We start from the raw sequence: 25,022 nt of genomic DNA on the forward strand, positions 1-25,022 counted from the left end.
AGTCCCATTGCATGCACAGTTAGCCAAAATATCATTCTGAATCATTTCTTTAATTTGTACTTTGTAGATTTCTGTTGAACTTAAATGGCCACCCACTGCCGTATTGCAAAGAGCAACATTTCATTACATGTTGTCTACTCATTGCTTCTTCACCATAAACTTCCACAATCTGACTGTGAATTTTAGTTGCGGACGCATTCTTTGCCCACAAGAAATGAATCACGACTTTCACCTCCAAGCAAGACTTCTTTTCTAAACATCTTGCCATTTCGATAGCTCCGATCAGGGTTGCCACTCAAACAGGAGAATGAAATTCCCTGACTTTTCCACGTGTGCTTCAAGAAAATTCCAGGTTATCGGCATAGTGCGCATTGGCAATGCTGAGGGTAAATTATGGTACCACTTGAAAACACAAAAATTTGCCAATTACATACGACTGACTTTAGATAAAGGATATATATGTATAATAGTAAAAAGATATATATATATAATCCTCAAAGCATTACATTTATAACTATAATAGGAGTTGTTTTCTTTACTGAGGACTGATATTAGAATCTGCCCAATCAGCATTTAAAAATTTCTTTTGTGCAGACGATACATAATTCACCAAAACGGTGATCGCTTCCAACGCTGGCGCAAAAATCACTTTTTTAGTGGTTGCCATATGAAATTCCCTGACTTTTCCTGGTAACGTGGCAACCCTGTTTGATGCATCTGTCAGCTTACATTGCCTACCCACACAATAAGATAACTATTGACATTTGTCTCCACTCTAGGGAAAAATAATTCCTCCATAATAATTACTTTTCAAATGTTGCTGCTTGTAACATTTTTATGTAACATAAAAACATGTAAAGCAAACTTTTAATTAGCAGTAGCTTCTCTCTCTCTCTCTCTCTTTTTTTTTTTTTTTCCAATTTGGTACTTCACCTTTCTGTCCTAAAAATAATTTATAATATATTGATCTCAGTTGCATCATTTCAAAATTAATCCCTATCATAAAATCTTACAAAATGCAATGCAGATTCCATTCACTGAATAAGATTCTTTTTATCTCACTCCTAGGCTTCTTTTGAATGCGGCATCACTTTTCACTGTCCACTTAACTTTTGCTGCTGTCTTTAAAAATATATTTCACAAGTGTATTAGTACTGATGTAAAACGTTCTTTAAGAGCAAGGTGTGACTGTGCCAATTTCATTTATGTTAGATTAATGAAAAATGTGTTCCAACCATGAATAAAAAGGAATAACTGAATTTTTTCACATCTGCAAGTATCTTCTCCTATATGCTTCTATATACGCAATAAACCTCTCCAATCTATTCAACTCATAATTTGTGTTTATATGTATAAATAAATGCAAAGTAAAAAGCAGTTCAAAACCTAATCCAACTATACACTGAAAGCAGCAACAAGTGGTGGTAATAATGCTAAATCCATCCAAACTCAATTCAGAACAAACTATACATGCATATAAAAAACAACCACAGCGGAAAACTGCATAATCGATGCAAAAAATGTCAAAACCAAAAACGAAAAGGAAAAAAGAAATTAACATTTTTCATTGTGTTGTTTTCAGGTGGTTGATACAATAAAAGTAATAAATACATCATCCTGTTTCTGAATCAACAAAGACACAAATTAAAACTTAATACTTAAAATAATCTCATTAAATTAAAGTAATCTGTCTTTATCAATCCAACCCCTACAGGTACAAAATTATAGCATCAAAAGCATAAATGTGCTTAAATTTTTTTTAAATTTTGGGCAAACAGAACCCCAAAACAAATCCTACAATTACAAGCAATCCAACACATGGAAAAAATAAACAGAAATCTGAAATCATACAGGCTGCAGTAGTTTTTTTTAAGCAAAATTGTACCATCAGAATCATAAAAAAGCTTAAAAATATAATACAAATTATTTTCTATTTAAGTGGACCAAGTGCAAAAAACAAAACATATAAACAGAAGCAATTCAACAAATGAAAATTTGATCTGAAAAACATAACGCAATGAAAGTTCTGAAATGAAAAAAAATATTAATTCGACATGCCCAGTAGCAAGACTTGTTAAGCCTAATATGTGTTAAATAATGAAATTAGATTAACAACAAATTTTAAACTTATTAACATTAATTAAAAAGTTAGAAAAAACAAATGCAAAAATATTATTAATTATAAAATTAAGTATGGTGATGTAACAAAGAATGATTTGTAATTTGGACTGATGAAGACAGATAAGTAATTTTCAGAGATTATTTTAAGCATTAAATTTTGTGTCTTTGTTGATTCAGAAATAGGTATTTATTTTTTCGTTGCACCAGTCTGCTGCCAACGATGCAGCAAAAGATAAAAATTGCTTTTTTGTGTGCCTATCATGCAGTTTGGCACTTGTGCTTTTTTTTTTTTTTTTTTTTGTGTATTTTGTTCCGAATTGAATATGGATAGATTTTAAAAGTATTTACTTTAATAGATTTTGCATTATATATAAATATATATATATACATACACAGTGAATTCCTAGTTAACTGAAGGCAAATTAACTAAGCCTAACTGGGAGGGGGGGGAAGTTACTATCAGACTGTGTCAGATAACAGCAGTGATAGATGAAGTCACAGTATTTTTTTTAAATCTAAAAACTGCACATAATCCGAAATACATGTTTTAAATCATGCGTTAACGTACATTGCTAAATGATAAAAAAATAAATCATCTGTACAGCAGTTAGTGACATTATATGACTTTACTGTATTTTATTTTAATCCACAACTGTACGTAATTTAACTGCACATAATTTGAAATACATAAACATTGTTAAATTATATGTATTAACATATACTGCCAAATTGTAAAAGTAAATTATCTGTACAGCCATTAATCTTCTATTTTCCACTGACTCTTATTGAAATAAATATGAATATAGAAAAATAAGTTGTTCTTTTAGTTTTGAATGTTGATTTATTTTATATATCAAATGAAACTATTCTTCAGATTAAACTGCTTAAAAATAGAGGTGAACTGTTAATTATAATGTGGGATATTCCTCTTTCTTGTAGTTTTTATAACTGCTGTTGGATTTATTGTACTTTTGGTTACCCATACATGTTGTTTCTGGTAATTCACCACTATGGAAATATACTATATTTAAGATGCACAACTTGTTTTATAATTATTTGGTATATGATGATTCAGAATAGGCCAATAAAAATTAGACCAGCTAAAAGTGTAGATAACTGAAGCTATTGAAAAAAAGCTTCAGTGAAGCTACTCATTTAAAAATATATAGTTGTGAATGTTTTATCTTATTTTTAATATGACTGAAATAATATACAATACAAACTCCGTGATTTGGAATCGTCTTGATTTAGACGGTTTCAGATTTTAGATTATCAGTTTAAATCTAGTAAGGTGATGTGTAGAAATGAAAACACCAGGGCTTCACTCATTGTTCAGACAACACATAAAAATGCTAATTTGCTAGAGAGCTGATGCCTGGTAAGGTGCAACTGGTGCAGATGCACTAGGCAATCAAAATTTTGGAAGTGACAAAAATTTTAGAATTTAGAGGAGTACCAAGCAACGAAAATCAGGAACAGCAGAATTTTTAGAATTTAGGACCTACAGAGATAATGCTGGTTGGCAAAATATTTAATGCAGTTCCTGCCTTTCTCCAGAACCAGTAATGGTCACAGGTGTGATCCCAGTCATGATCGTCATCACAAGTGTGACCCAAGCCACAAGTCGCATGTGACCAGTGACAATCAATGCACTGTTGCTGGTCACAAAACAACTTTCTAGCCAGCAGGTGTTTGAAAATGACATGCACAAATCTTAGTCTGGAGAAAACATCCCATTTACAGAGCATTTGCTTTTGATATTATAGTCCTCATTCCTAAACTTTGTAAGATGGGAGGATGGGGTTTTTCTTTCTTTATTCATTTTTCTGGATTTCATACTTTGTACTGTATTACAAAAGAATACCTTAATAAGTATTCCTTTCAGCTGAATAAGTTTACAAGAGGGCTTACCTGCTACGACTAACGCACTGTAGTGATGAGCTGTCCATGATTGGGTGACCAAAATATTGAAAGTGGTATCATCTGCTGAGAAGAATAGCATTTATCTGAAAATGCAAAGTTCATCAGTTACAGTCGAACCCATGAACTGTTGCTTGTTAACACAATGCTTATAAATTGAGAGTGTGCTGAGGCTGTTTTTTTTTTTTTTTTTTTTTTTTTTTTTTAACCTTGAGCATGCAGCTACTAGAACTTTTAGTGATACTATTTCACATAATAAAATAAAGATATCCCCATACTACTCATCTTACAAAGTTTAGGAATGAAGAATATAACAACAAAAGCGAATATTCTGTAAATGAGATTGTTTACTATAATATTTAACATCTGATGATATATGACTGTTTTATGCAAGATTTATGAAGAAAGTACAAGAATGTTAACCTTAGTACAAAATGAAGACTGGCTGTGTATATACATAAATATGAGCATTATTTACAAAAAGATTATCAAATCTTATCTGAAGTGAGGGAAATTATACTTAGTTTTTGATAACTTGTTTCAATTTTTATACTTATAATTTTTAAGTCGAGAGATAACACAGCTATTCTTACAAAGTGTGTGTGTGTGGGGGGGGGCACTGATTTTGTAAGGAACAGCATATTTCTTTTGTTAATGTGGTATAAGTCTGTTTTCCACAGCAACAGTGAAAACATCTGCAGCTTTAAAAAATAAAGGATTTTATCTCATCTTTATGACTCTTTTCTAGTTATTTCATTCTTCAAACAGTTTAAAAATATATATTTTAAATTTTCTGGACTGAAAATTAAGGACCTATTTATTTTGATTCAGTTCGTACAATAAAGTCTTCAATTTGACATTCTAATTCAAATGTGTTGCAAAAAAAATTTTATTAGCTTATAATCTGTGTTGTAAAATTTATTCAACTAAACTAACATATTTTTTAAAAGTTCATAAAACATAATGAATGAAAAATTAAGTTGTATTATCATTTGTAGTTTCAGAACTATTTGTTTCACTAGCTACTTGTCGCTGGCGTGCTCTCCATGCTAATGTTAATGAGTGAGGATGAAGTGGCCATACTCCAGCTGCACCTACAACAAATAAAATTGTTTTAGAGACATTAATAGACATACATCTAATCATACCTATTCTATGCCTAAATTTCATATAATTTTCACACAAAACAACAAAATCCCTCAAATACAAATGTCTAAAAGACTTTTAGGTACTTGATCTATTTTTAATACATTTGTTTGTATTGCTTATGTGATATTCATATATTATACTACCACCTGTATACATACCTGAAAAAGATGTACAACTTTATAGACCTGTTTTGGATCAGCAGACCTATTTCAAGCAATACAGATAATTTCATTAGATGAGAATTGAGGATTGTTTTCTTTTTCAAAGATCACAAAAATGTGGGAATATTTTTTTTTTTAAATCAATGATAGCAATAAACACATGTTTGAGAGAAAATAATTAAACTTTGCAATGACAAAAACAATTAGAAATACTATTTTAATTCATTCTCTCCCAAAATTCACATTGGTTTCATTTATCTTGATGAATTACCGTTATACAGATCAACAAGCTTAAACAAGGAAATGAGATAGCCCATCTAACACTGGAATAGCTGTAATATTTCACTCAACAGGAAGTGGTTTCAAATACCAGAAAGATAGTGGATAGTGAAAAGCCATTTTTAGATATAAATTTTCATTTAAACTTTGCCAAAATATTATTTCTTTATAGGAACAAATCAGATAAGACAGAATTTGGGGGGGGGGTAGATTCATAAATTGCGATCATGGTGTTTAAAAAAATACTTTGTTATGTATGTCAAATGCAAATAAGACTCATCGCTGTAACATAAAATGTTACAAAACATAAATGATTTATGGCTTTTTAAAAGTTAAATGTTGGGATGCTTGGTGAATATTTTCCTTATAATTTTTTCCCCTCCAACCATGATCAAAGTAAAATTCTTTAATTAAAAATTATTCTCTGAAACAGAAATCATTATATATATATATATAATACTGCAAGCTATAGGTTTCTGAATGTTTCTTTAAATATTTTTCTTATTTTTATCAAATTGTTTGGCCATAGGCCATTAGACAATGGGTTCTCCAATATCTCTCCACACAAGAAGAAAAAACAGATAGTGCAGGGTACTCGTCTAAATGTAAAGCAGGCATATGTTGTCCAGTTACAAAGAGAATACATACGAGAGTCCACAATGTTAAAATAAAAAAGATGAGCATGGAGGCAATCATGCCCAGTTAACATTCTAAAAATTGCAACTATACATGAGGTGAGCCAGAAACAAGTTGTAGTCTAGAAAAGAGGACATTCCAAGGTTTGTCATTTGAAAGATGTAAAGTTGTATCATGAAGAAGCACCTAGAAATCCTAGCTATTTCCAATTTAGCTGAATGGAATTGAAATTTCACAAGGGTTTCAGAAGAACAGAATATCCCTTCTTAACAAGATAATCAGCCCTCACATTTTCCTCAATGCCACAGTGGCAGGGGATCCACTGGAAGGACACTCTATTAAGAAAATTCTCAAGCAAAGTCCTGTATCTTAGAACGTGGGAGTTCTCAACCTCTTTATTAGAAGAAAGAGCCTGTAGTACACAAACAGGATCAGAAAGAATCACAACTTTTTAAAAAGAGTTTTGTATAAAAAGTTGTTCAATTGATACAAGAATATACTCATTTCTCCATCAAAGCAAGTCATGAAATTTCCAACCAGAAGGCGAAAATAAAAAAGTTCACTGAATGTGACAACTCCGGTGCCCAGCAAACAATCAGAAAGTGAACAATCAGTATACACATGTAACCAGTTATCAGAAGGGTAATGGTTATGGATGGTTTCCAAAGCAATCACCTGTAAGGCCTCGGGAGGAAGATCCGACTCTAATTTTCCGAGTTTGATCCAACTTTACATTGAGATCCATGTAATGATATGGGCAAGGGAAGGAATAAGCAAATCAGTCATTAAAAATATGGTAACGTTTAATATTATAGACACATTGCATAAAACTTCTCTGAGTCTTCAATTAAAAATTATAGTCACACCAAAAGGCATCATTTGGAAGCACTTCTCACAGTAATCACAGTCAAATTTTAGTCAAAAATTGTAAGGCCAACACAGGGTTAGTTTTAACTCCACCAATAATGATTCTTAGAGCTTGGTTATGAAAGACCTCTAAAAGCTTTTCCACATTAGCAGAAGCAGAGAAAAGCACCTCAATGCAATAATTTCAGATCGGCTGGATATACATTTTATAAATTTAAGGTGTCTCTTCCGCAGCCACATTTATCACCAGCCAACCTCTTGAGAATTGGAAGGCTTTTTTTGGCTTTATTAATTATATGTTTGACATGTTTTTGCCAAGCAAATTTGTTATCAATAACACATCCCATATACAAAGAAATGTCAATAGATTGTTTCTTTAAATAACAATCTGTTTAAACTTAAATAATGTTTCTTTAAATAATAATCTTTTTAAACTCTGGGTTAGCAGGAAGAAATTGACAGTTTACTGGAATTAATAAAATGACACACAGCAAAATATGGTGAACATTATATAATTATTTATATGGTGAACTATAGGCTTCTGGAAGCTTTGAGAAAATTGTTCCTAGAGCATCAACATTGTGTTTCCTAAAACTTTCAGAAAATCAAGTTAGTGAGAAATCGGCATATGTCACCAAGAGGGTATTATTTTGTTAAAGCCACAACACAATGCTTTTTTTCATTTGGCTAGGGTTTGGGTCTTTCCTAATAACTGTCATTTATATACATTTTTTTTGGAAGAAATTTTATGATTTTGGATTTGCTAAAAGATAACAAGACCACTATTCCATTTCTTCTAACAAAAGATAACTTTTGCTTGAATGACCACTAAATGACCACTTCATGAAAGTAAAATGTGGCTCAAAACTGAATAAGGTTAGTAATGCAGTCTTCATTTATTTTAGGAAGAAGAAGGTATCCAACCAGAAACATAGTTTGCTAGATGTCCAGCTTCTTTTATTGCTGCTAAACAATTCATTTTTTGTGGTGTCTGCTGTGTATTGTGAACAAAAGCTTCAAATGAATCACAACACAATGGTTGAATGAAACAGTTATATACAAGAGTTTTATCTCATCCTAAGGTTAAAATCAATAGATGCTACAAAATTATAGAAATTGACAAAAGTTCATTCATAAAAAGAAAAAATAACATAGGTTGTTCTTCCTTGCAGTGGGTTTTGGATGGATTGCAAGAAACTGAAAGTATTTCCTTGTAACTGTTCCCAAATGTTTTTTGCAAACTTTAATGACTGCAACAGAGTAGAATCACACGGATCTGCTGAAGTGGATATAAATCTTCAAATCTGCAAGCAGCTACAAGCATTTCATGGTAAACTATGTTAACTGTATTGTTGAGCTGGAGACTGGATGTCATAGTCAGTATAGTGAGTCCTTGTAAGATAGTGCAAAAAAAAAAAAAAAAAAAAAAAAAAAAAAACATAATAAAAGCTAAAAATACACTGATTATTGGAGAAGTCAAACAAGAATCAGCATAATATTTGTAAGTTTTGCAGGACTAGTTTCAATTGTTTAACCTTTTAATGCATACCTTTGTTATTTTTATAATTTCTTTAACTAAAAAACTCTAGAAATTGAATATTATGATCCTACAGACAAATAATACATCAATTAAAAAAAAAATCTATTCCCCATTGATCTCTGTGTGGTGATCGCACTGTGAAATCAGCGTACGTCTAGGACTTTGAAACTTACTGAGGTAGCAGGAAAAAAAACTTACATTTTTCCGTGCACATTTCTCATAAATGACGAATTTTGTGTATTTAAAAAAAAAAGTAAAAATTGCATTATATGCAAATTTTTTACATTATTTTACAAAGTAAATCATCAGAAAAAATTAAAAAATAAATATTTATGCAATTTTTCTATCGCAGTGAAAACATAAGAACCTACATAATAAAGACGTTCGGATAAATGGTTAAGAAAACTCAGTGTTTTTTTTTTTTTTTTTTAAATGTTAAAGAACAGATTTTTTTTTTCGGGACACTGTTCAAAGCATGTTTTGTCTTTTTGGTACATGCATAGACCCACATTATACGTTTCACACATGTATCTTGTTGTATGAGGTTTCTCCCTTGTGCTACAAAATGTATACTGCCTGGATTTGCATTTTATTGCCATATATCCAGCGTTATTTAGTCTCTTTTCATCTGGCACATGAAATTTGTGGTTTTTTATGTTCATTGGGGGGGGGGATGGACTTTTGTCTTTTTGGCTTTGTATGGATCTTTCGTTTTCCATTCATCGTCCCAAAATATTTATAATTCAAATAAAACTTTCATGCGATCTCTATTTTTAATTATAACAAAGTATATTTACATTATATTTAAACCACACAAAATAATTTATAAAATCATAATACTAGCAAAGGAAGCAAGCGTGTTGAGGTCAGAGAAAAATCTCTGGAAAAGAAAGACCTTCTCAGTGGGCACATGTATGTATTTTTTAGTAATAAAATAACTCTGTGGTTTCAAAGCCCTTTTTATCTATATCTGGGTAAAAATAAACATTACTATTTGAAAAGCTGCAAATGCCATTGTGAAGAGTAGTGGTTTCAAGACATGACCACAGAGCCTCTAGAGGATTGTGAGCACTGTGACACAATACTCTAGTGGCTTAGGGGTCGTGCCCTGAAACCACAAAGCAAATGCCATAAATATACAGTTTTTTTTATATGTGCAGCTTAATTATTACTATTTTTTATTGTTTATGATAGAAATCATAATGTGCGATGGAAACCTTTTGAAATTTAAAGTTGTTTATATTAATAAAAGAAAGTTATTTTTTCTCATTGAAAATGAATTTTAACCCTCTGGGCGGCCAGGGTTTTTGTTAAGAAAGCACAAATTTCCAAAACTGCTATGAGAGCAAATTATTTTTTTGATTATAATGCAAAAACTTTCCTGGTATTTCATACCTGGATTTGTTTTCTTTTGATATATTGCCTTAATTTCGTTGGCATATTTTAATATGCACGTACATATACGTTCTTACAGATACCACAATAAATATTCTAGGCCGTATATATACGGCCTTGCCGCTTAGAGGGTTAAAAGGCATCCGATTCAAAGCACTAAGACCTAAAAAATGTATGATTTTGCAGTCATTTTGTGTTATATAGAGGTAAAAGATCAATAATTAATTGGTTTTCACTAAAAAATTTTGGAAAGAAGAAGAGAAAACAACTCGAAAATTGGTGGTTTCAGTGTGCGACCACCGCATGTCAAAGGGTTAACTACAGAACCATCTTCCTCAGCTGCATAAGTACAAATGAACCAGCTTAAGTGCAAACCTCAGCTGCCATATTGCACTGATTCATGTTGTTTGATTTCTTCAATAATCATTATTTAGCATGTTATTTTAACCTAAATTAAAGATACACTGGTTGAATTCACATGATGTTGCATATATTTCACAACAGAAATGTACTCTACTATGTTAAATGGTATTTTTAATTTTACGCTCCCTGTTCATCACATTTTACATAATCTTCTTTTAATTTCTTTTTGATTGAAATGAAGTAAATATAAAAGGTTCAACATGTGTACGTCATATTATTTACAGATTTTGAATTTTTTCTTTCCCTCCAATAGAATTTATTAATCTTCAAACATGATATCTAGGAACGAGGTATATTAATTTGATAACTGCAAAATATTAAGCATTCATATGGTGGTGCTGACATTTAGAATTGAAAGGAAACACTAGAAACTTACGATTATAGCTTTTGGTATAGAAAAATTAGCATTTTTTCGGAGGTTAAAAAATTGACAAACAACCAGTATATACTATATACCAGTGCCCTTCAAAGGGTTAAGCCTATTTTCATAATTCAAACATTGTTGGACTCAGAATCGCAAGATCTCCAATTTATACAAAACATGTAGCCACAAAATTAATTATATAAAAATTCATTCTAAAATTAATACACAAAAACAACAATGCAACCAAATGCATTTAAATATTTACAGAAATTTACAACAATATATAGAAAGATAAAAGCAGATAACATTATGTATTAAACTTGATTTTAGGAAAGATCTACTGCTTTGTGGTATAATTATTTTGCTTTCAGTTTATTTGGAAAAAAAAAACTATGAGGGTTGGAACTTTAATAGTGGCAACACAGCTGAAAAAACGCTACGCAACAAAACCAAAGAATATCGCGTATACCACATGTGAACTACATACCTACCTTACCTCTCAGCAAAAAGACTCGTCCTGCCTACGTAACATGCATGCGGAGTGATGCGAAGAACGAATCCTTGTATTAGCTCGCGGTCTAAAGTAAGTGTTGTCAGGATGTTTTCAAAACAAGAACAACGATGTTGGATAAAAATTGAATGTGCCAGAGGTCGTACAGCACGACAGTGTCATCAAGGGCTTCAAGAGGCTTGCGGAGAATCTGCATTGCCTTACAGAACCATAGCAAGATGAGTGAAAGCATTCAATCAAGGACGCTGCGGCATGACATGCTGCGGCTAGGTCGTCCGAGTGTCAGCGATGCAGATGTGCAAGCTGTTGCCGCACTAATGGACAGTGATCGCTGCCAAACGATTCGTCAGCTGGCCGGACAAACAGGATTAGCGCATACGACTATGCTGCACATTCTGAAGGAACGCCTGTCCATGAGAAAAATTGCTTCAAGATGGGTTCCACATCAATTGACGGAAATGCAGAAATGGCTAGATGCGATGCTGCCCGAACCCACCTGGAGCGCTATGAGTGCAAAGGAGATGCTTTTTTACGCCGTATCATTACGCTAGATGAGACTTGGGCCCGATCGTACCAGCCAGAACTGAAACGCCAATCAAACGAATGGCGTCATCACGGGTCACCACGACATTCGAAATTTTATCAGAACCCCAGCAATGTGAAAGTTATGGTGATTCTCTTGTACGACTGTGATGGTGTCATCATAACGCATACCGTTTCCCCACAGCAGACCGTCACTGCGCAGTATTACTGCTAATTTTTGGAGCACAATCTCCGACCAGCTTTGAGAAAAAAATGGCAACACTTTCTGCAGAACGCTCCTCTTATTTTGCATGACAATGCTTGGCTGCATGCAGCGCAAGCTGTGACTGATTTGTTCAAGCGATGGGGCTGGGAAGTGCTTTACCATCCACCATACTCCCCAGATCTAAGCCCTTGTGACTATGACTTAATTCCTAAGATGAAGGAACAACTTCGTGGCACTCGCTTCCAAACTTTTCCTGAGATTCTTGCGGCAGAAGACCGGTCCATTCAAATTATCAACAAAACAGGCGCTGCTACAGGTATTCTGCGACTTCCACATTGTTGGAAACTGGTTGTACACATGGTGACATGAAGCATTTTTGTATTCCTTGTGAATAAATAGTTTCCACTATTAAAGTTCCAACCCTCGTATTATTTGTTAGAAAAATAAGGTAATAAACAGATTGTACCTTAAAAAAAAAATTCTTCATGATTTGCATTTTCTATTCTCTACTATGCTTCGAAAGATCTACAGAAAAATTTAAATTTCACTGTTGCCTAAACCAACACCTTCTAGACAGTTACAAGACCCGAGCACAAAAGGTGATGTTTACAGCAGAAGACCGGTTGCATAATGGCTCTGCTCCTCATTCACCCAAAGTTATGCTAGTTTATTTACTCTGTTGCTTTTTTCCTATGAGTTTCACTTACCGTTTAGAAAATATAATTTAGAAAAAAATTTACAGTATAATCTTATACTTAAATCTTGTGCATTATTCCAGGAAGACAGGAAGATTTCTTTGCTTTTTTTGCATTAATTTAACATTGGGTAAATGGCTAATTTGCTAGTTTGGCAAGATATCGTCAAACTGGCAACAATTCTGGAAACTTATTTTTGTCGTCAAATTTAGCAAGAAATAGCCAAAAGTCCCAAAACTTTGTGACCATTTTGGTCTTGCCCCTGTATAACTGTAATTGGTATTGCAATTGAATAACTGTAATTAATCTCTATATGTAACTGAAACCATTTCCGGACCTTAGATATAACTTTATATGCCTTCCAGTAATTTCAAGAAATGGAATTTACCAGAAATTTCTGGATTGCTGGGGAAAACTATACAAGATTAGAGATAACATCTATTCTCAGTAGTTGTTAGTTCAGAGCTGAAGTCAGAGTATTGACATATCCAAGAGAACTTAACTTTTAGATAAACGTTGCATTTTGTCATGTTTAACATTTTTAATAGTTACGTGTAACTATGAATTGTGTTCTGCGATACTGTGAAGAGCTATGCGACTTTTTTTGTGGAACATTCCAGAACTGTGAAGTGTTTCTTTTGGTAAAATAAATTTTACCAGGCTATTACTGGTTTTGAGTGCATTCAATCTATTATGAACCTGTATGCACATAACATGATTATTATTACTAGATAATTAATAAAAAATTATCTGTAATTTTTTTGTTAGACTATAGAATAATGAAAGAATTTATTTTAGATTCTGCTGACTAACATATGCAATTTTTCCATTGAAGTGACATTATGAAATACATGTCCACAATTTCAGATTTCATAAAGATGTAAGTTTCAGAATGAATTAACCTAATATTTATTTGTATTATTTATTATTAAATGAAACTAAAACTGGTTTTAATTATTTTCCCACAATTCTCTTTTAACCATATCATTTCAAACCTGGTATTTAATTTGAAAGAAGGAGAAAATTTTTTGAGCATTTCTGCAATAAAAAATATGCATGTTTTTGAAAAAAAAATTTGGTACTTTTCCATTTTGCCGGCACAAGTGATAAAGTCGCCAAAAATAGTACAACCGATGCCAAACGGAATATCCTCGCTGGTAACCTTTTACACCTCGTTTTCAAAACAAGTCGCAGCCATTTCTTACCAGATTGATTGTTTATTTCAATACTGGCATACAATTACATAGAATTTTTACCACATAGTTCACTTTTATGCCCTAAGGCCATTCGAAGTAATTAAGTCAATTAGGATGCAACATCACACCGCTCATCCGAAAATATAGAAAACGCAATGTCAAGGGTTAAATTCATCAATTCTAATGACACTGCACTAGCGAAGTAAAACACTGCGGTTTTTCATAATTTCTGAGTAAGCTATTCGTAGGAATTGAAATAATTCTTGCATTTAAACTTGTATTTGAAATTAAGATTTAACTTAAAATTAAAGTAGATAATTACTGAGAGAATTAGATTTTTCTAGCGTAGTCTATGTGAGAAGAGATCACTTGGGGTCACGTGATATGTAACGGCAAATCAAGAAGTTGTACAATAAAAGCATAGTGAATTCTTTAATGTCTTTTTACAAATTTATCGTCTTTATTTATTGTCTTTTTACAAAATTTCAAACGATATTAAAATGTTTAGGCCTTCAAAACAAAAAATTCTTAAGAACTAATATTTGTTAACATTTTTTATGTGTATACTGTGTGTTGTCGCCAATCAAGTCTGCTTGGCGAGATATGCGCCGGCGAAACGGAAAAGTACCAAAAATTTTTTTCTTGATGTTTTAGCAAATTAATCGATATACAGTTACACTTTTTAAATAATGAATAATAGTTTGTTATCCAAGGTAAGTAATTTTTCAAGTCAAATTAAACAGGTACTTAAATATTTACAACCTAAAATAAATGTAATGAGCTATAAGCAGTTTTTGCCAGTAATTACAAAAATTAACTATATATTTTTAAAATAATTGTTTGATTTAAATAAAATGAGTATTAAAAATTACCAAATGTTAAGAGGAAATAAAAATTCACACAGATAAAGAAGTTATTCAAGAAATACAGTCAAAAGTCGTTAATCCGGACTCGTCGGGACTTCAGCGATTCAAGATTATAGATCATCAGTTTAAATCTGGTAAGATGGCATGCAGAAATTATAAAATTAAAATTATGAAAGGGCTTAATATTTATTTGTTTATTTTATTAAACATTTCTTTCAACGTGCGCATGCGTAAAGCATACATTATGCAAAATTGAAATTACAAAATTGCAACCAGAAAACTATTTGATATGTATTCGTGATAGTTATAATGACGAGGAATTTGATTTAAATCATATTAAAGACGGAGTATATCAAGATGAAATACTACATTTAGTAAGGAATTATAAGCTGAATAAAATAAAAACATCTGCACCAAAGATAAGGATAGTGCTGACAGATCAACTTCCAGTTCATTGCGTGCCACGAAGTTTTCCTTCCTCCCGCTTTTATGAATTTCACGCTGCTCTGCAGCGTGAAATTCATAAACAGATTTCGGAATGGTTAGAGAAACAAAGGATATGCCTTTATCCATTTTTTGAAGCAATTCCACTTTTTGTTTGATGGACATCGAAACATGCTTTCACTTTGTAGATCCTTTGAAATTCTATTTAACATAATCAAAAGTTCAAGCTTACTCTTATAAAATAGCTCTAACAGTCTGCAAAAAATAATAAGCCGGATACAATTCGAAGATTAAGGAACAACGCAATCTGCAACATTAACTGAAATAGATAATTTTAGCTTAGTTTATACTGTCTGTTATACATTAAACACGCATGCGTGAACGTATTATGTGCATGCGCACACATGTATCCGCATGCGTAAAAGTATTACGCTAATGCGTAGATGCATGCGCAGAACGTTTGTAGCTTTGAGGTCCAGATTACAGATATTATAAAATGGCTCACATAAGTGATGGGACACTTACTTTTCCATCAAATATTTATCCAAAAATTTTACTTTTTAAAAGGTTTTAATATTTTGTTGGATTTCCTTTTACTTTTAAAACACGATTTAATCTTCTTGGGATGGGTTCGACTAATTCTTTTGTGATTTCTGGAGTGATTTTAATCCATTCTTCTTGAAGCACCAATTTTAATTGTTGTTTTGAAGAAATGGTGCATTTGCGAATTCTTGATTCCAATTCTTGCCAAATATTCTCTATGGGATTTAAGTCTGGAGATTGTGGTGGTGTTTTTATTATTTCAGGACAGTTATACAGCAGCCAGAGTCTAACGTTCAAAGCAGTGTGCTTGGGGTCATTGTCCTGGTAGAATTTAAAATCGTCATTAAGGTTCAATTTTCGTGCTGAAGATTTCAAATTTTGATTTAAAATGTCAATACATTTGTACTGATCCATTATACTGTCAATAAAAACAAGATTACCAGCTCCAGAGGATGACATACACCCCCATACCATAACGCCTCCTCCACCATGTTTAACTGTTGGCACCAAGTTCTGTTTGCGAAATTCTTCCCTGGGTTTTCTCCACACCAAGATTCTACCGTCAGAACCAAATATATTAAATTTACTCTCATCAGTAAATATAACTTCAATCCAGTAATCAGAATGCTTATTTTTACGTTGGATTTTGCGAAAGCCAGTCTGAGTTTTCTATTCTTTTCACTTACAAAGAATTTTTTCCTGGCTGCTCTACCGTGATATCCAGTAGATCGAATTACTCTTCTAATAGTCTCAGAATTAACAATTACTCCATATAATTCATGTAAATCAGCAGCAACTTTAAGAGGACTCATTCTTGGATTTTTTTAAATATTTCGAACGATAATTCGCTTTATTCCATTGGATAGCTTTGATAGTCAGCCAGGTCTTCTTTTATCCTGAATCATATGATTCTTTTTATATCGTTTAATGATATTGAAAACTGTTGAATGACTGAAGTTAACTGTTTCAGCAGTTTCTCTAATAGATTTTCCACGTTCAATAAGCAAATTAATAACTAATTTTCGAATTTCAGGCAGAGTTTCTTTTCGTTTAGCATTCATGGCTGCACAGAGCTAAAAAACAAAAAAATTCCAAAACAAACTGGAGAGAAATACTGCGGACGATTTTATAAATTATTGCTGGTTGATCTTTGGATTATGGTAACTTGGCGATTTCTTGGCGAAAATTTCGCGACCAACTCTGCTACAGCAACCCTCTATTTTTTTTTCCGCCGCCATTTTGTCTTCATGAAGTAAAGACATGTTTCTTTTCTTTTTATTTACTGAACACTTTTACTTTTTCCTACAATCTACTAGCCAAATTACACTTATACTAGAAATTTTATCTAACAAAACTGCTTAATCATGACAAATATTCACTGCAAAATTGGGAAAAAGTGCACAATCGCAAACTCCTTGCGCGTTTTTCACAATAACACATACACATAAACCATGTACATGTCGACTTATTTTTACTTAAAAAAACATCCCAGAATTGCATAAAAATGGCATTGTGCACACTCTTCACTATATCCATGTACACTGCTTTTTTCTCATAAATTAGAAAATTTCACGAAAATGCATGACAATTTTCTGAATCTTTAAACCCGGTAAAAAGAACATATATGAAATTACCTTATCGTGAAAAAGTATATACCCTTTCCAAATATGAACATTTCCACTTTTAAAATAAATAAAATATCTAAAAACTTTTACCTCTAAATTATCTATTATATTATAAACATCACCAACGAATTCATACTGCAAACATTACAAATACTTAGTGTCAAATATTTAAATTATTTCCATGCATGTTTACTTCAACTAAAACGTATACTAAATTCCTACAAACACAAAATTCACAAAATAACTATAATTTAATTAAAATATCACTAAACCATGTACACGTCGACTTATTTTTACTTAAAAAAACATCCCAGAATTGCACAAAAATGGCATTGCGCACACTCTTCACTATATCCATGTACACTGCTTTTTTCTCATAAATTAGAAAAATTTCCCGAAAATGCATGAAAATACTCAACGTATACTACTCAAACATATTCAAAAATACTACAAACATATAACTCACAAAATCACGATCATTAAATTAAAATATAATTAAATTAAAAAACACTACTTAAAATATAAATAAGCACATACATTAAATTAATAAAAATTAGATTACAATCCTAATTACTTTAAACTAAATCATTGCTAATAACAATTTTCAAATAATACCATTTTAATTTATTTACTCCTTACATTTAGAACAATGCATAAAAATAATATCCTCAAATGATTAAAAATACTAACTTACCTTAATCTTCTTCAGAATCTTCATTACGTCGCTGCAGTACTACTGCTAATTTCTAAATCCGAAATCCAGTAGTCAACTGGCAGTCTATTCACCCAGTAATAAGAAATTAATAAAATTTCACCCATACTCAAACTACTTTCAGCAAACCACGTACCCTTCCTTACACTCCTTTTCACAAAATGTCCATTTTCACCATATTTCTTGCACCGCCATTTAAACTTGTAATATCCTCCCTTTCACACAATCTCAACTTATTATTATTATCAGATAAACGCATTAAAAATTTAGAATTCACTTTACATAGCGCCATGCAATCCAAAAGTTAATCAACACTATTTTACACAACACACAATGAAGCTTTTCCAAATTAACCCCCTTTTCCGATTAAAGAACTGTAATTTGTCCATTAATGTCACCTTTCACACAACACAGAATATATCTAAATACTAAATTTCCAGATTTCCCCCCTTTTCCGATTAAACAACTGTAATTCGTCCATTAATGTCACATGTCATATCTCATGATCTCTCATTTCCCTCATACAAAATAATGCGTAATCGGAACCGAGTGCTTCTCACATTATTACCAAAGTCCTAGGTAGTAACCTTTATCGCCTCCAAAATGTCGTCAAACTACCAGTTACCATATTCCAAAGATCAGCCTTTTTGCCAATTGCTTTTGAGTAAAAATAAATACCCCAAAAGATATTTTTATTGCTTACTTCAGACGATTTTTGTTGCATAGTACATAGTGTCCCATCACTTATGTGAGCCATTTTTTGCTCCGTTCTCAACAATTGTTTTTGTATTAAATTAATATTTTAATAATTTGAGAAAATGTTATGTAATAATTGTTACTAAATTTAAGTATGAAACACACCCACAAAAAATGTCTACATGTTTTTTTAATTAATTTTATTACAGTTTCCTTTTGTAAAGCACAAGTGTCCCATTACTTTTGTGAGACACTGTATCATAATTAAATTTTACACCTATTAATATTAATAAACTAAAGCCAATACATACCTAACAACATAGCAACTTGAGTTTTAACCCAAGCTCCCTGGGCAACGTAGTATTTAAAGCGGTCAATATTAAGTGATATCAACTTTTCATTACGTTCATTTGGAAGAGGGTCATAAATTCCAATTAGTTCAATACCTTCACTGACACAGCGATCTAATACAGGTACAACTACTATGTGATAAAATGGTCTATTCGCGCAACCTTTCCTTAGCAGACGAATAGCTAACTGATTTGCAATACTTCTTGACATTATCAACGCAAATTTTAAGCACCACTGTTTACGGTGAATGAGCACTCTTCAACATAAACATTCCTATACTTTTGGTGCAGACAAATGTCTTGTTTTGCACCCGCTAAGTCTTTCTGCTCGATGCAAATACGAATTTTAATATCACGGGTACAGTTATAAGTAAAGGAAATACATCTAAATTTTCAGAGACTCTAAAGTTATATTCTGAACCACTAATGAATTAAAATTCAGTGCAAACAATTACAGCAATTAAGAAGTAATACTCGTGAAGATTTCATGGTTTTCACTATCGGTTTTTGAAGCTGAGTGCTATTCTACCTTCGCAAAACGCAATATTGTAATTAGAAAATTTACGAGTTACAGAGCTAGCTGCCTCTTTCAGATTCAAGACTATTATTGAGCATTGGCATCTAATCAGGCAAATCGTGTAATTGTAGCGGACGTACTTTGGATTCCGGTGTATTCCTCTTTTTAACAGATTTATGTGATAAGAGACCGACTGTCATGGTTTCGTGGTAATGTTTATTTAGTTTCATTATACATAGTGGTTAAGGAATGTATCTTGGTGAAAGCAATATTATTATGAGTTACTAATTATCTTAACTTTCGAAGAAACTGCTTCTGAGATTTAAAAAAGATGACATCTACTAAAGATGATTTTAATCCTTTTGAGGTAACATTTTTGCTGGTTAGTTTTGTAGAATAGATGTTTCTGTAGAGAAATTTAATGTTATATTTTCTTACAAGCATATTGATATACATATTAAGCATATTGATATACATGTTAAGCATATTACATAATGTGTACGCCCTCATCGTGATACTGCAGAATCCGTCGTACTGTTAAAATATCAATATTATTGGTGGATCAGGGATGAAATTTTAGAAGACCTGAGAAATCACTTCGTATTAAGCCCCTTCCCTTTTTCTTCCTTCTGCCAGAAAGTGTAATGCAATGTTTATTTTTTTTTAATAGTGAACGTTTTTATTAATAGCGTTTAGTTTATATATATATATATATATATATTTTATATAATAACTGGAGAAGATATTTCAAGCTTAATGATTATTGAAACTTAATTGATCCACTCCTTTACATCGCCAAGATAAAATATAATACGAAAATTTTACTAATAATATTCAGTCACTCTAAGTAGTTTTATAACTGTTCAGATTTTGAAGGAAATTTTGTTCTGATTTAGTTATAAACTGTTTGTTGAGTTTATTTCATTTATTTCATTTTTTCCCAATGTCAAGTTTGTTAGCTCTTTTGTATTGATGTTTCTTTCTCAGTCAAATATATTATTCATTTTGTACATCACTCCCTTTACATGCAATTGAGAGAAATATTTTGAATGTGATTTTTTTTTAATATAATTGCATTCAGTTTTTCATTTCTGTCTACATTATAACCCTTGAATATAAATTGTCTATATAGTTCTATATGCAAAATTAACTTATACCATTCTATATGCAAAATTAACTGTACCATATTCTTGTATTTGTTAGAATTGTTAAAGAGTTCTTGTAGTTTCTATTAAACGGGGATAATACTTTGAGTCAGAATTCTATAACTGCAACACTTTTATTGTTTTTCACTTAGACATTTTCTGAAACTTCTTGGCAGTTCGCCAGCATGTTTAATTTTTGTTTAAACAGCTGGTGGTCAGCTCAAGTTTGTTAAAGTATGAAGAGTTGCATACCCAGACTGTGGTTGTTCATTTAACTTGATGTATTTTGTATAATTTTGTGCAGTATTTTTTGTAACTTTTGCAATATCTAAAATTATGGCTTGTGTTAATTTTCATAATTTATAAACTAATATGGAAAAAATTAGTTTGAATATTTCACTTGTAATGTAAGTAATAGTAAGATTTTTAGGTATATGCATTATATATTTTATAAGCATAATTTAAGAATATAAGTAAGATGGGTTTAGTTTTCAAGCAACCTTAATGTTTGCTATGTGTATTGGTACCTGACAAGTCTAACAAAATATATTAATAATTAACATAAAAATATATGTTCACACAAATCTTAAACGAAATCTTAACACCATCTTTAGGAATTTCATAAAGGTATTGATAATTAATATATTTTAGAATTGTATATTTTTTTAACATGGTATTTAATCATTAAGTTAACCTAAACTTAAATTTGTATCACTCTGAACAGAAAAAAAAAAAAAAAAGAAAAAAGAAAAACGGTGTTCATAAATTGCATATTTATCTACAAAAATTATCAATGAACTCAAAAGTATAACTGCATGCTTGTTTGCTACAAGTATTTAATTTAAGCATTATTTGATAGGCAAATATGTAATGTAAGCTTTTATGATGCAAGATTCTTGCACTATGTTTGGATTCTACCCTTTTGTCAAGTTAAAAAATATCTCTTACTGAGAAAGAGTTTTTAATAATGTTGTAATAAATGGTCGGTTAATGAACTATTAGTACCGAATTATCACTGAATTCAAGTATTTATTATAGTTTCGAGAAGGGTTAAAATACCCCAGGGCTTAATTTCTAAAATTAAAAGTTCTGGAGCCCTACGAAGACTGTGAGGAAGGAAATAAATAAACACAATAGCTAAAAATTAAAATAATTAAATAATAAGTTTAAATCAATATTTATGAAGTTAATAAACAAACAAATTTAATTAATTAAATAATAAATTTAAATTTTAATAATTTAAAGATAAATCTAATAAATTATTAAATTAATTTTAAATAGTTAAACTGAAAAAAAAAAAGTATCGGACCTTGTCTTGTTTGGAGCATCGGCTGTATTTGCAATTCCAATTTGATGCTAAGAAGCAGCTCAGCCAATCTCTGTCTGAGTTTAAGCCCCGATTATACATATAATGTTCTATTCCAAAGGATAACACTTTTTTGCAGCACCCTAAGTAAAAAATGATAAAACGATTGAAGCTCCACTAAGGAGAGTAGTGAGATTTCTAGAAACAGTATGAGGATATGGAAAGAAATTTAACGAAAAAGTGTATAAGATATTTCTCCTGCTTTCTTAGCGTACCTTCGTGGTGTAGTGGTCAGCACGTTCGACATGAATTCAAGAGGTTCATGATTCGAGTCCCGGCGAGGGCATTGCTAATTTTTCAACTCTTCTGCTTCAAAATAACCTACGATTTTCCATGTAGAAGTAAGAACAGGAAAAGTCCTTCCTCAGCAAACAAGCAGCGGGAAAATACTCCGAAAGTTATGTGGCACTATCAAGTCGTAAAGCTTTTGTTCTTTTACAGCTTTGTAAAATCTTCCATATTTAGTCATTTTCCTTTTTGGGCAAAATGTATAATATTGCTGAACATTGCTAGTTTGCCATAAGTTAGAATATCAGAGACCAAGCTTTTATGGTTTTCATTACATTTAAGGAAAATACAAACCAGTTTCCCTCAGAAAGTCCTCCACAAATGGGATGGCATCTCTTCTCTAGTTATGTCTATGGAAACAGATAACCTTTGTATGCTTTTTTGTACTGATTTAAACAAACAGTAGTAAGCATATATGAAATACTGATTATAATGATGAAAATTTAATGTAATTGTAAGATCATATACATCGTCGACATCAAGCCGAAATCACGAATTAAACAACATCCCTTTCTGAAGGAAATAATTTTATTGACATGAGCTTTAGTTTGCAAAAATCGATGTTCTGCGCTATAGTTCTAACATGTTTAGCAAAAACAAATGCATTTTACTTTTTGGTCATAGTGCAGAACAGAAGAATAGCAGAAAAAAATTCAATATTATTATTAAAGGGTTCCGTTGTCCTCGAATAGGAATGGGAAAATATTATTAATTTTTTTCTTGTCCATTTACATCATATAATAGTTCAGATTCATGGCATAAAATTTTAAAATGATAGTTAATCGTTTTCAATTCTATAGTGTAGAACATCGATTTTTGCAAAATTTTTAAAACTGCTTTTTTTTTTTCTTTCCAGTTTTATCAGTTGTTTTAGCATCTAACTGATTAAATGCTTTTAAAAATAATATAAAATGTAGGCACATAATCTTTACTGTCCTCCTGTCTTGAAGAACGAAGGAATCTCGACGAATGGAACCAAGACATTTTACTAAATTGCGGGAATCATCATTAGGAGGTCCAATAAGCACTTAGGGATAAACTATGAGAGTTACGTTCAATTTGATCATAAGAAAGTGAAAAGTAGCGGATCAGATCTAACGTCATCGAAACTTGCTATGTTTTTCCTACAAATTTTGCTGTGTGTCGTGTTACTAGCAATAATGCTTTAACTTGTGTTGAGTTAATATAAATTACTTAATATGGAGCGCCCTGAAAAAGAAAAGCATAAATTAGGAAAAAACGTACAAAAAAATTGAGAGTTTCCTTTTCTCCAAAATACATTTTCTAATGAAATTAACTCTACCAGAAGCATTTCTGTTGTGGGAAAAGGTAAACAATCTTTACCTCTCATTTGAAAATTCTGACTATTATATAATTATAACTATTACAATAATAGATCTCCTACCCCTCTCCCCTTCCACCGAACCACATGAGAAGACTTTCGGCTCGCCGCATATTTAGAGTGCCGCCATGCTGCACCGACACTACACATTTACAAACATCCATGCCTTTTCTGGGATTCGTGCCCAGGCCCTTCGGCACCGCAGCCCGTGACGCTAACCACTATATCGGTTGATATTATTATGCAGATAGTTAATGCTTTCAAGTTGTGCACTTAGAGGAAATAATTTTCATAACAAAATTATTTCTTTAATGTATGATATTAATGAGGGGAGAGTTATTTTAATTATTTGAAGTTTTTCTTCGAAGAGCAATACTAATTACAAAGGAATCACCAGATGAAAATTTGCTAATAATGTTTCAACTTCACTGATTTTATAGAGCTGTAAAAGGAAAATGTCCTATACTACAAATCTTATATTTACTACAAATACGTATGCTGTGACATGTTTCTTGTTCCTATATCCAAGTACTGAATTGTTTAATCTTTTATGCTCTAGTAAACATTCTAAGAAATGTGAGATTCATTGATTTAGTTGCCTGAAAAAAAGTATAAAACCCTCTTTCTAACTTTTTTACTTTGAAGAATCAACTGTAAATAAGTTAATCTGTGCTGCTTCTGTCACTTTAAAAGACTGAGTCGATATGTAATTTGACTTTAGGTTGACGAAAATATTATTATACCTTTGCCGGAGAAGGTGGGCCATGCGGCATAAGGCATACCAACTTTTTTATCAAGGCTTTTTTGATTTAACTGAAGCCATAGAGCACATTGTGTGCTCAACCAAACCAGATGCTTATGTGCATAATTAATGGAGTGTGCAATGTAAGCGAGACTCTATGGTTCTGCCGAATTCAATCATTTCATCTGCTTTCATTGTAACATTCATAACAGCATATCATTATCTATCTCACTTGGAAGGAATTCTAGCTACACTTCAGGGACGAGCTGTTGATGTTTAGGAAGTCTATAGCATGGTCCAGGAAATAACTAAGTTTTATATTTCAAATATGAAAATACAGAAAAGAGTTTTGAGAGTATATTTGATTCTGGACAAATATGT

The 25,022-nt window shown here is 31.7% G+C and overlaps 2 protein-coding genes across 5 annotated transcripts in view; one reads left to right on the forward strand and one right to left on the reverse strand.

Annotated features, from left to right (window-relative positions):
• Positions 1-4,914: 4,914 nt before the first annotated feature.
• mRpS16 (mitochondrial ribosomal protein S16) lies at positions 4,915-19,554 on the reverse strand. Its single transcript, XM_035359684.2, has 2 exons — positions 19,203-19,554; positions 4,915-5,135 (listed from the first exon to the last, which is right to left on the reverse strand). The coding sequence occupies exons 1-2, from the start codon at positions 19,450-19,452 to the stop codon at positions 5,017-5,019; spliced, it is 369 nt and encodes a 122-aa protein (XP_035215575.1). The 5' UTR covers positions 19,453-19,554; the 3' UTR covers positions 4,915-5,016.
• Positions 19,555-19,710: 156 nt separating this feature from the next.
• Positions 19,711-25,022, forward strand: part of LOC118189135 (secretory carrier-associated membrane protein 1-like) — a 58,698-nt gene continuing 53,386 nt past the window's right edge. The window contains exon 1 of one of the 4 annotated variants that reach the window (XM_035359679.2): positions 19,711-20,125. In XM_035359679.2, the coding sequence (XP_035215570.1) occupies positions 20,090-20,125 (36 nt within the window). In that variant the 5' untranslated portion in view covers positions 19,711-20,089. Of the gene's footprint in view, positions 20,126-21,164; positions 21,311-25,022 lie in introns of those variants that run through there. The other 3 variants (XM_035359678.2, XM_035359680.2, XM_035359683.2) reach the window with 3 other exon arrangements.

Source organism: Stegodyphus dumicola, chromosome 10 (assembly GCF_044657685.1).
Source record: "Stegodyphus dumicola isolate Sdum_Otavi_A_Nest chromosome 10, ASM4465768v1".
In the NCBI taxonomy this organism is placed as follows: domain Eukaryota; kingdom Metazoa; phylum Arthropoda; class Arachnida; order Araneae; family Eresidae; genus Stegodyphus; species Stegodyphus dumicola.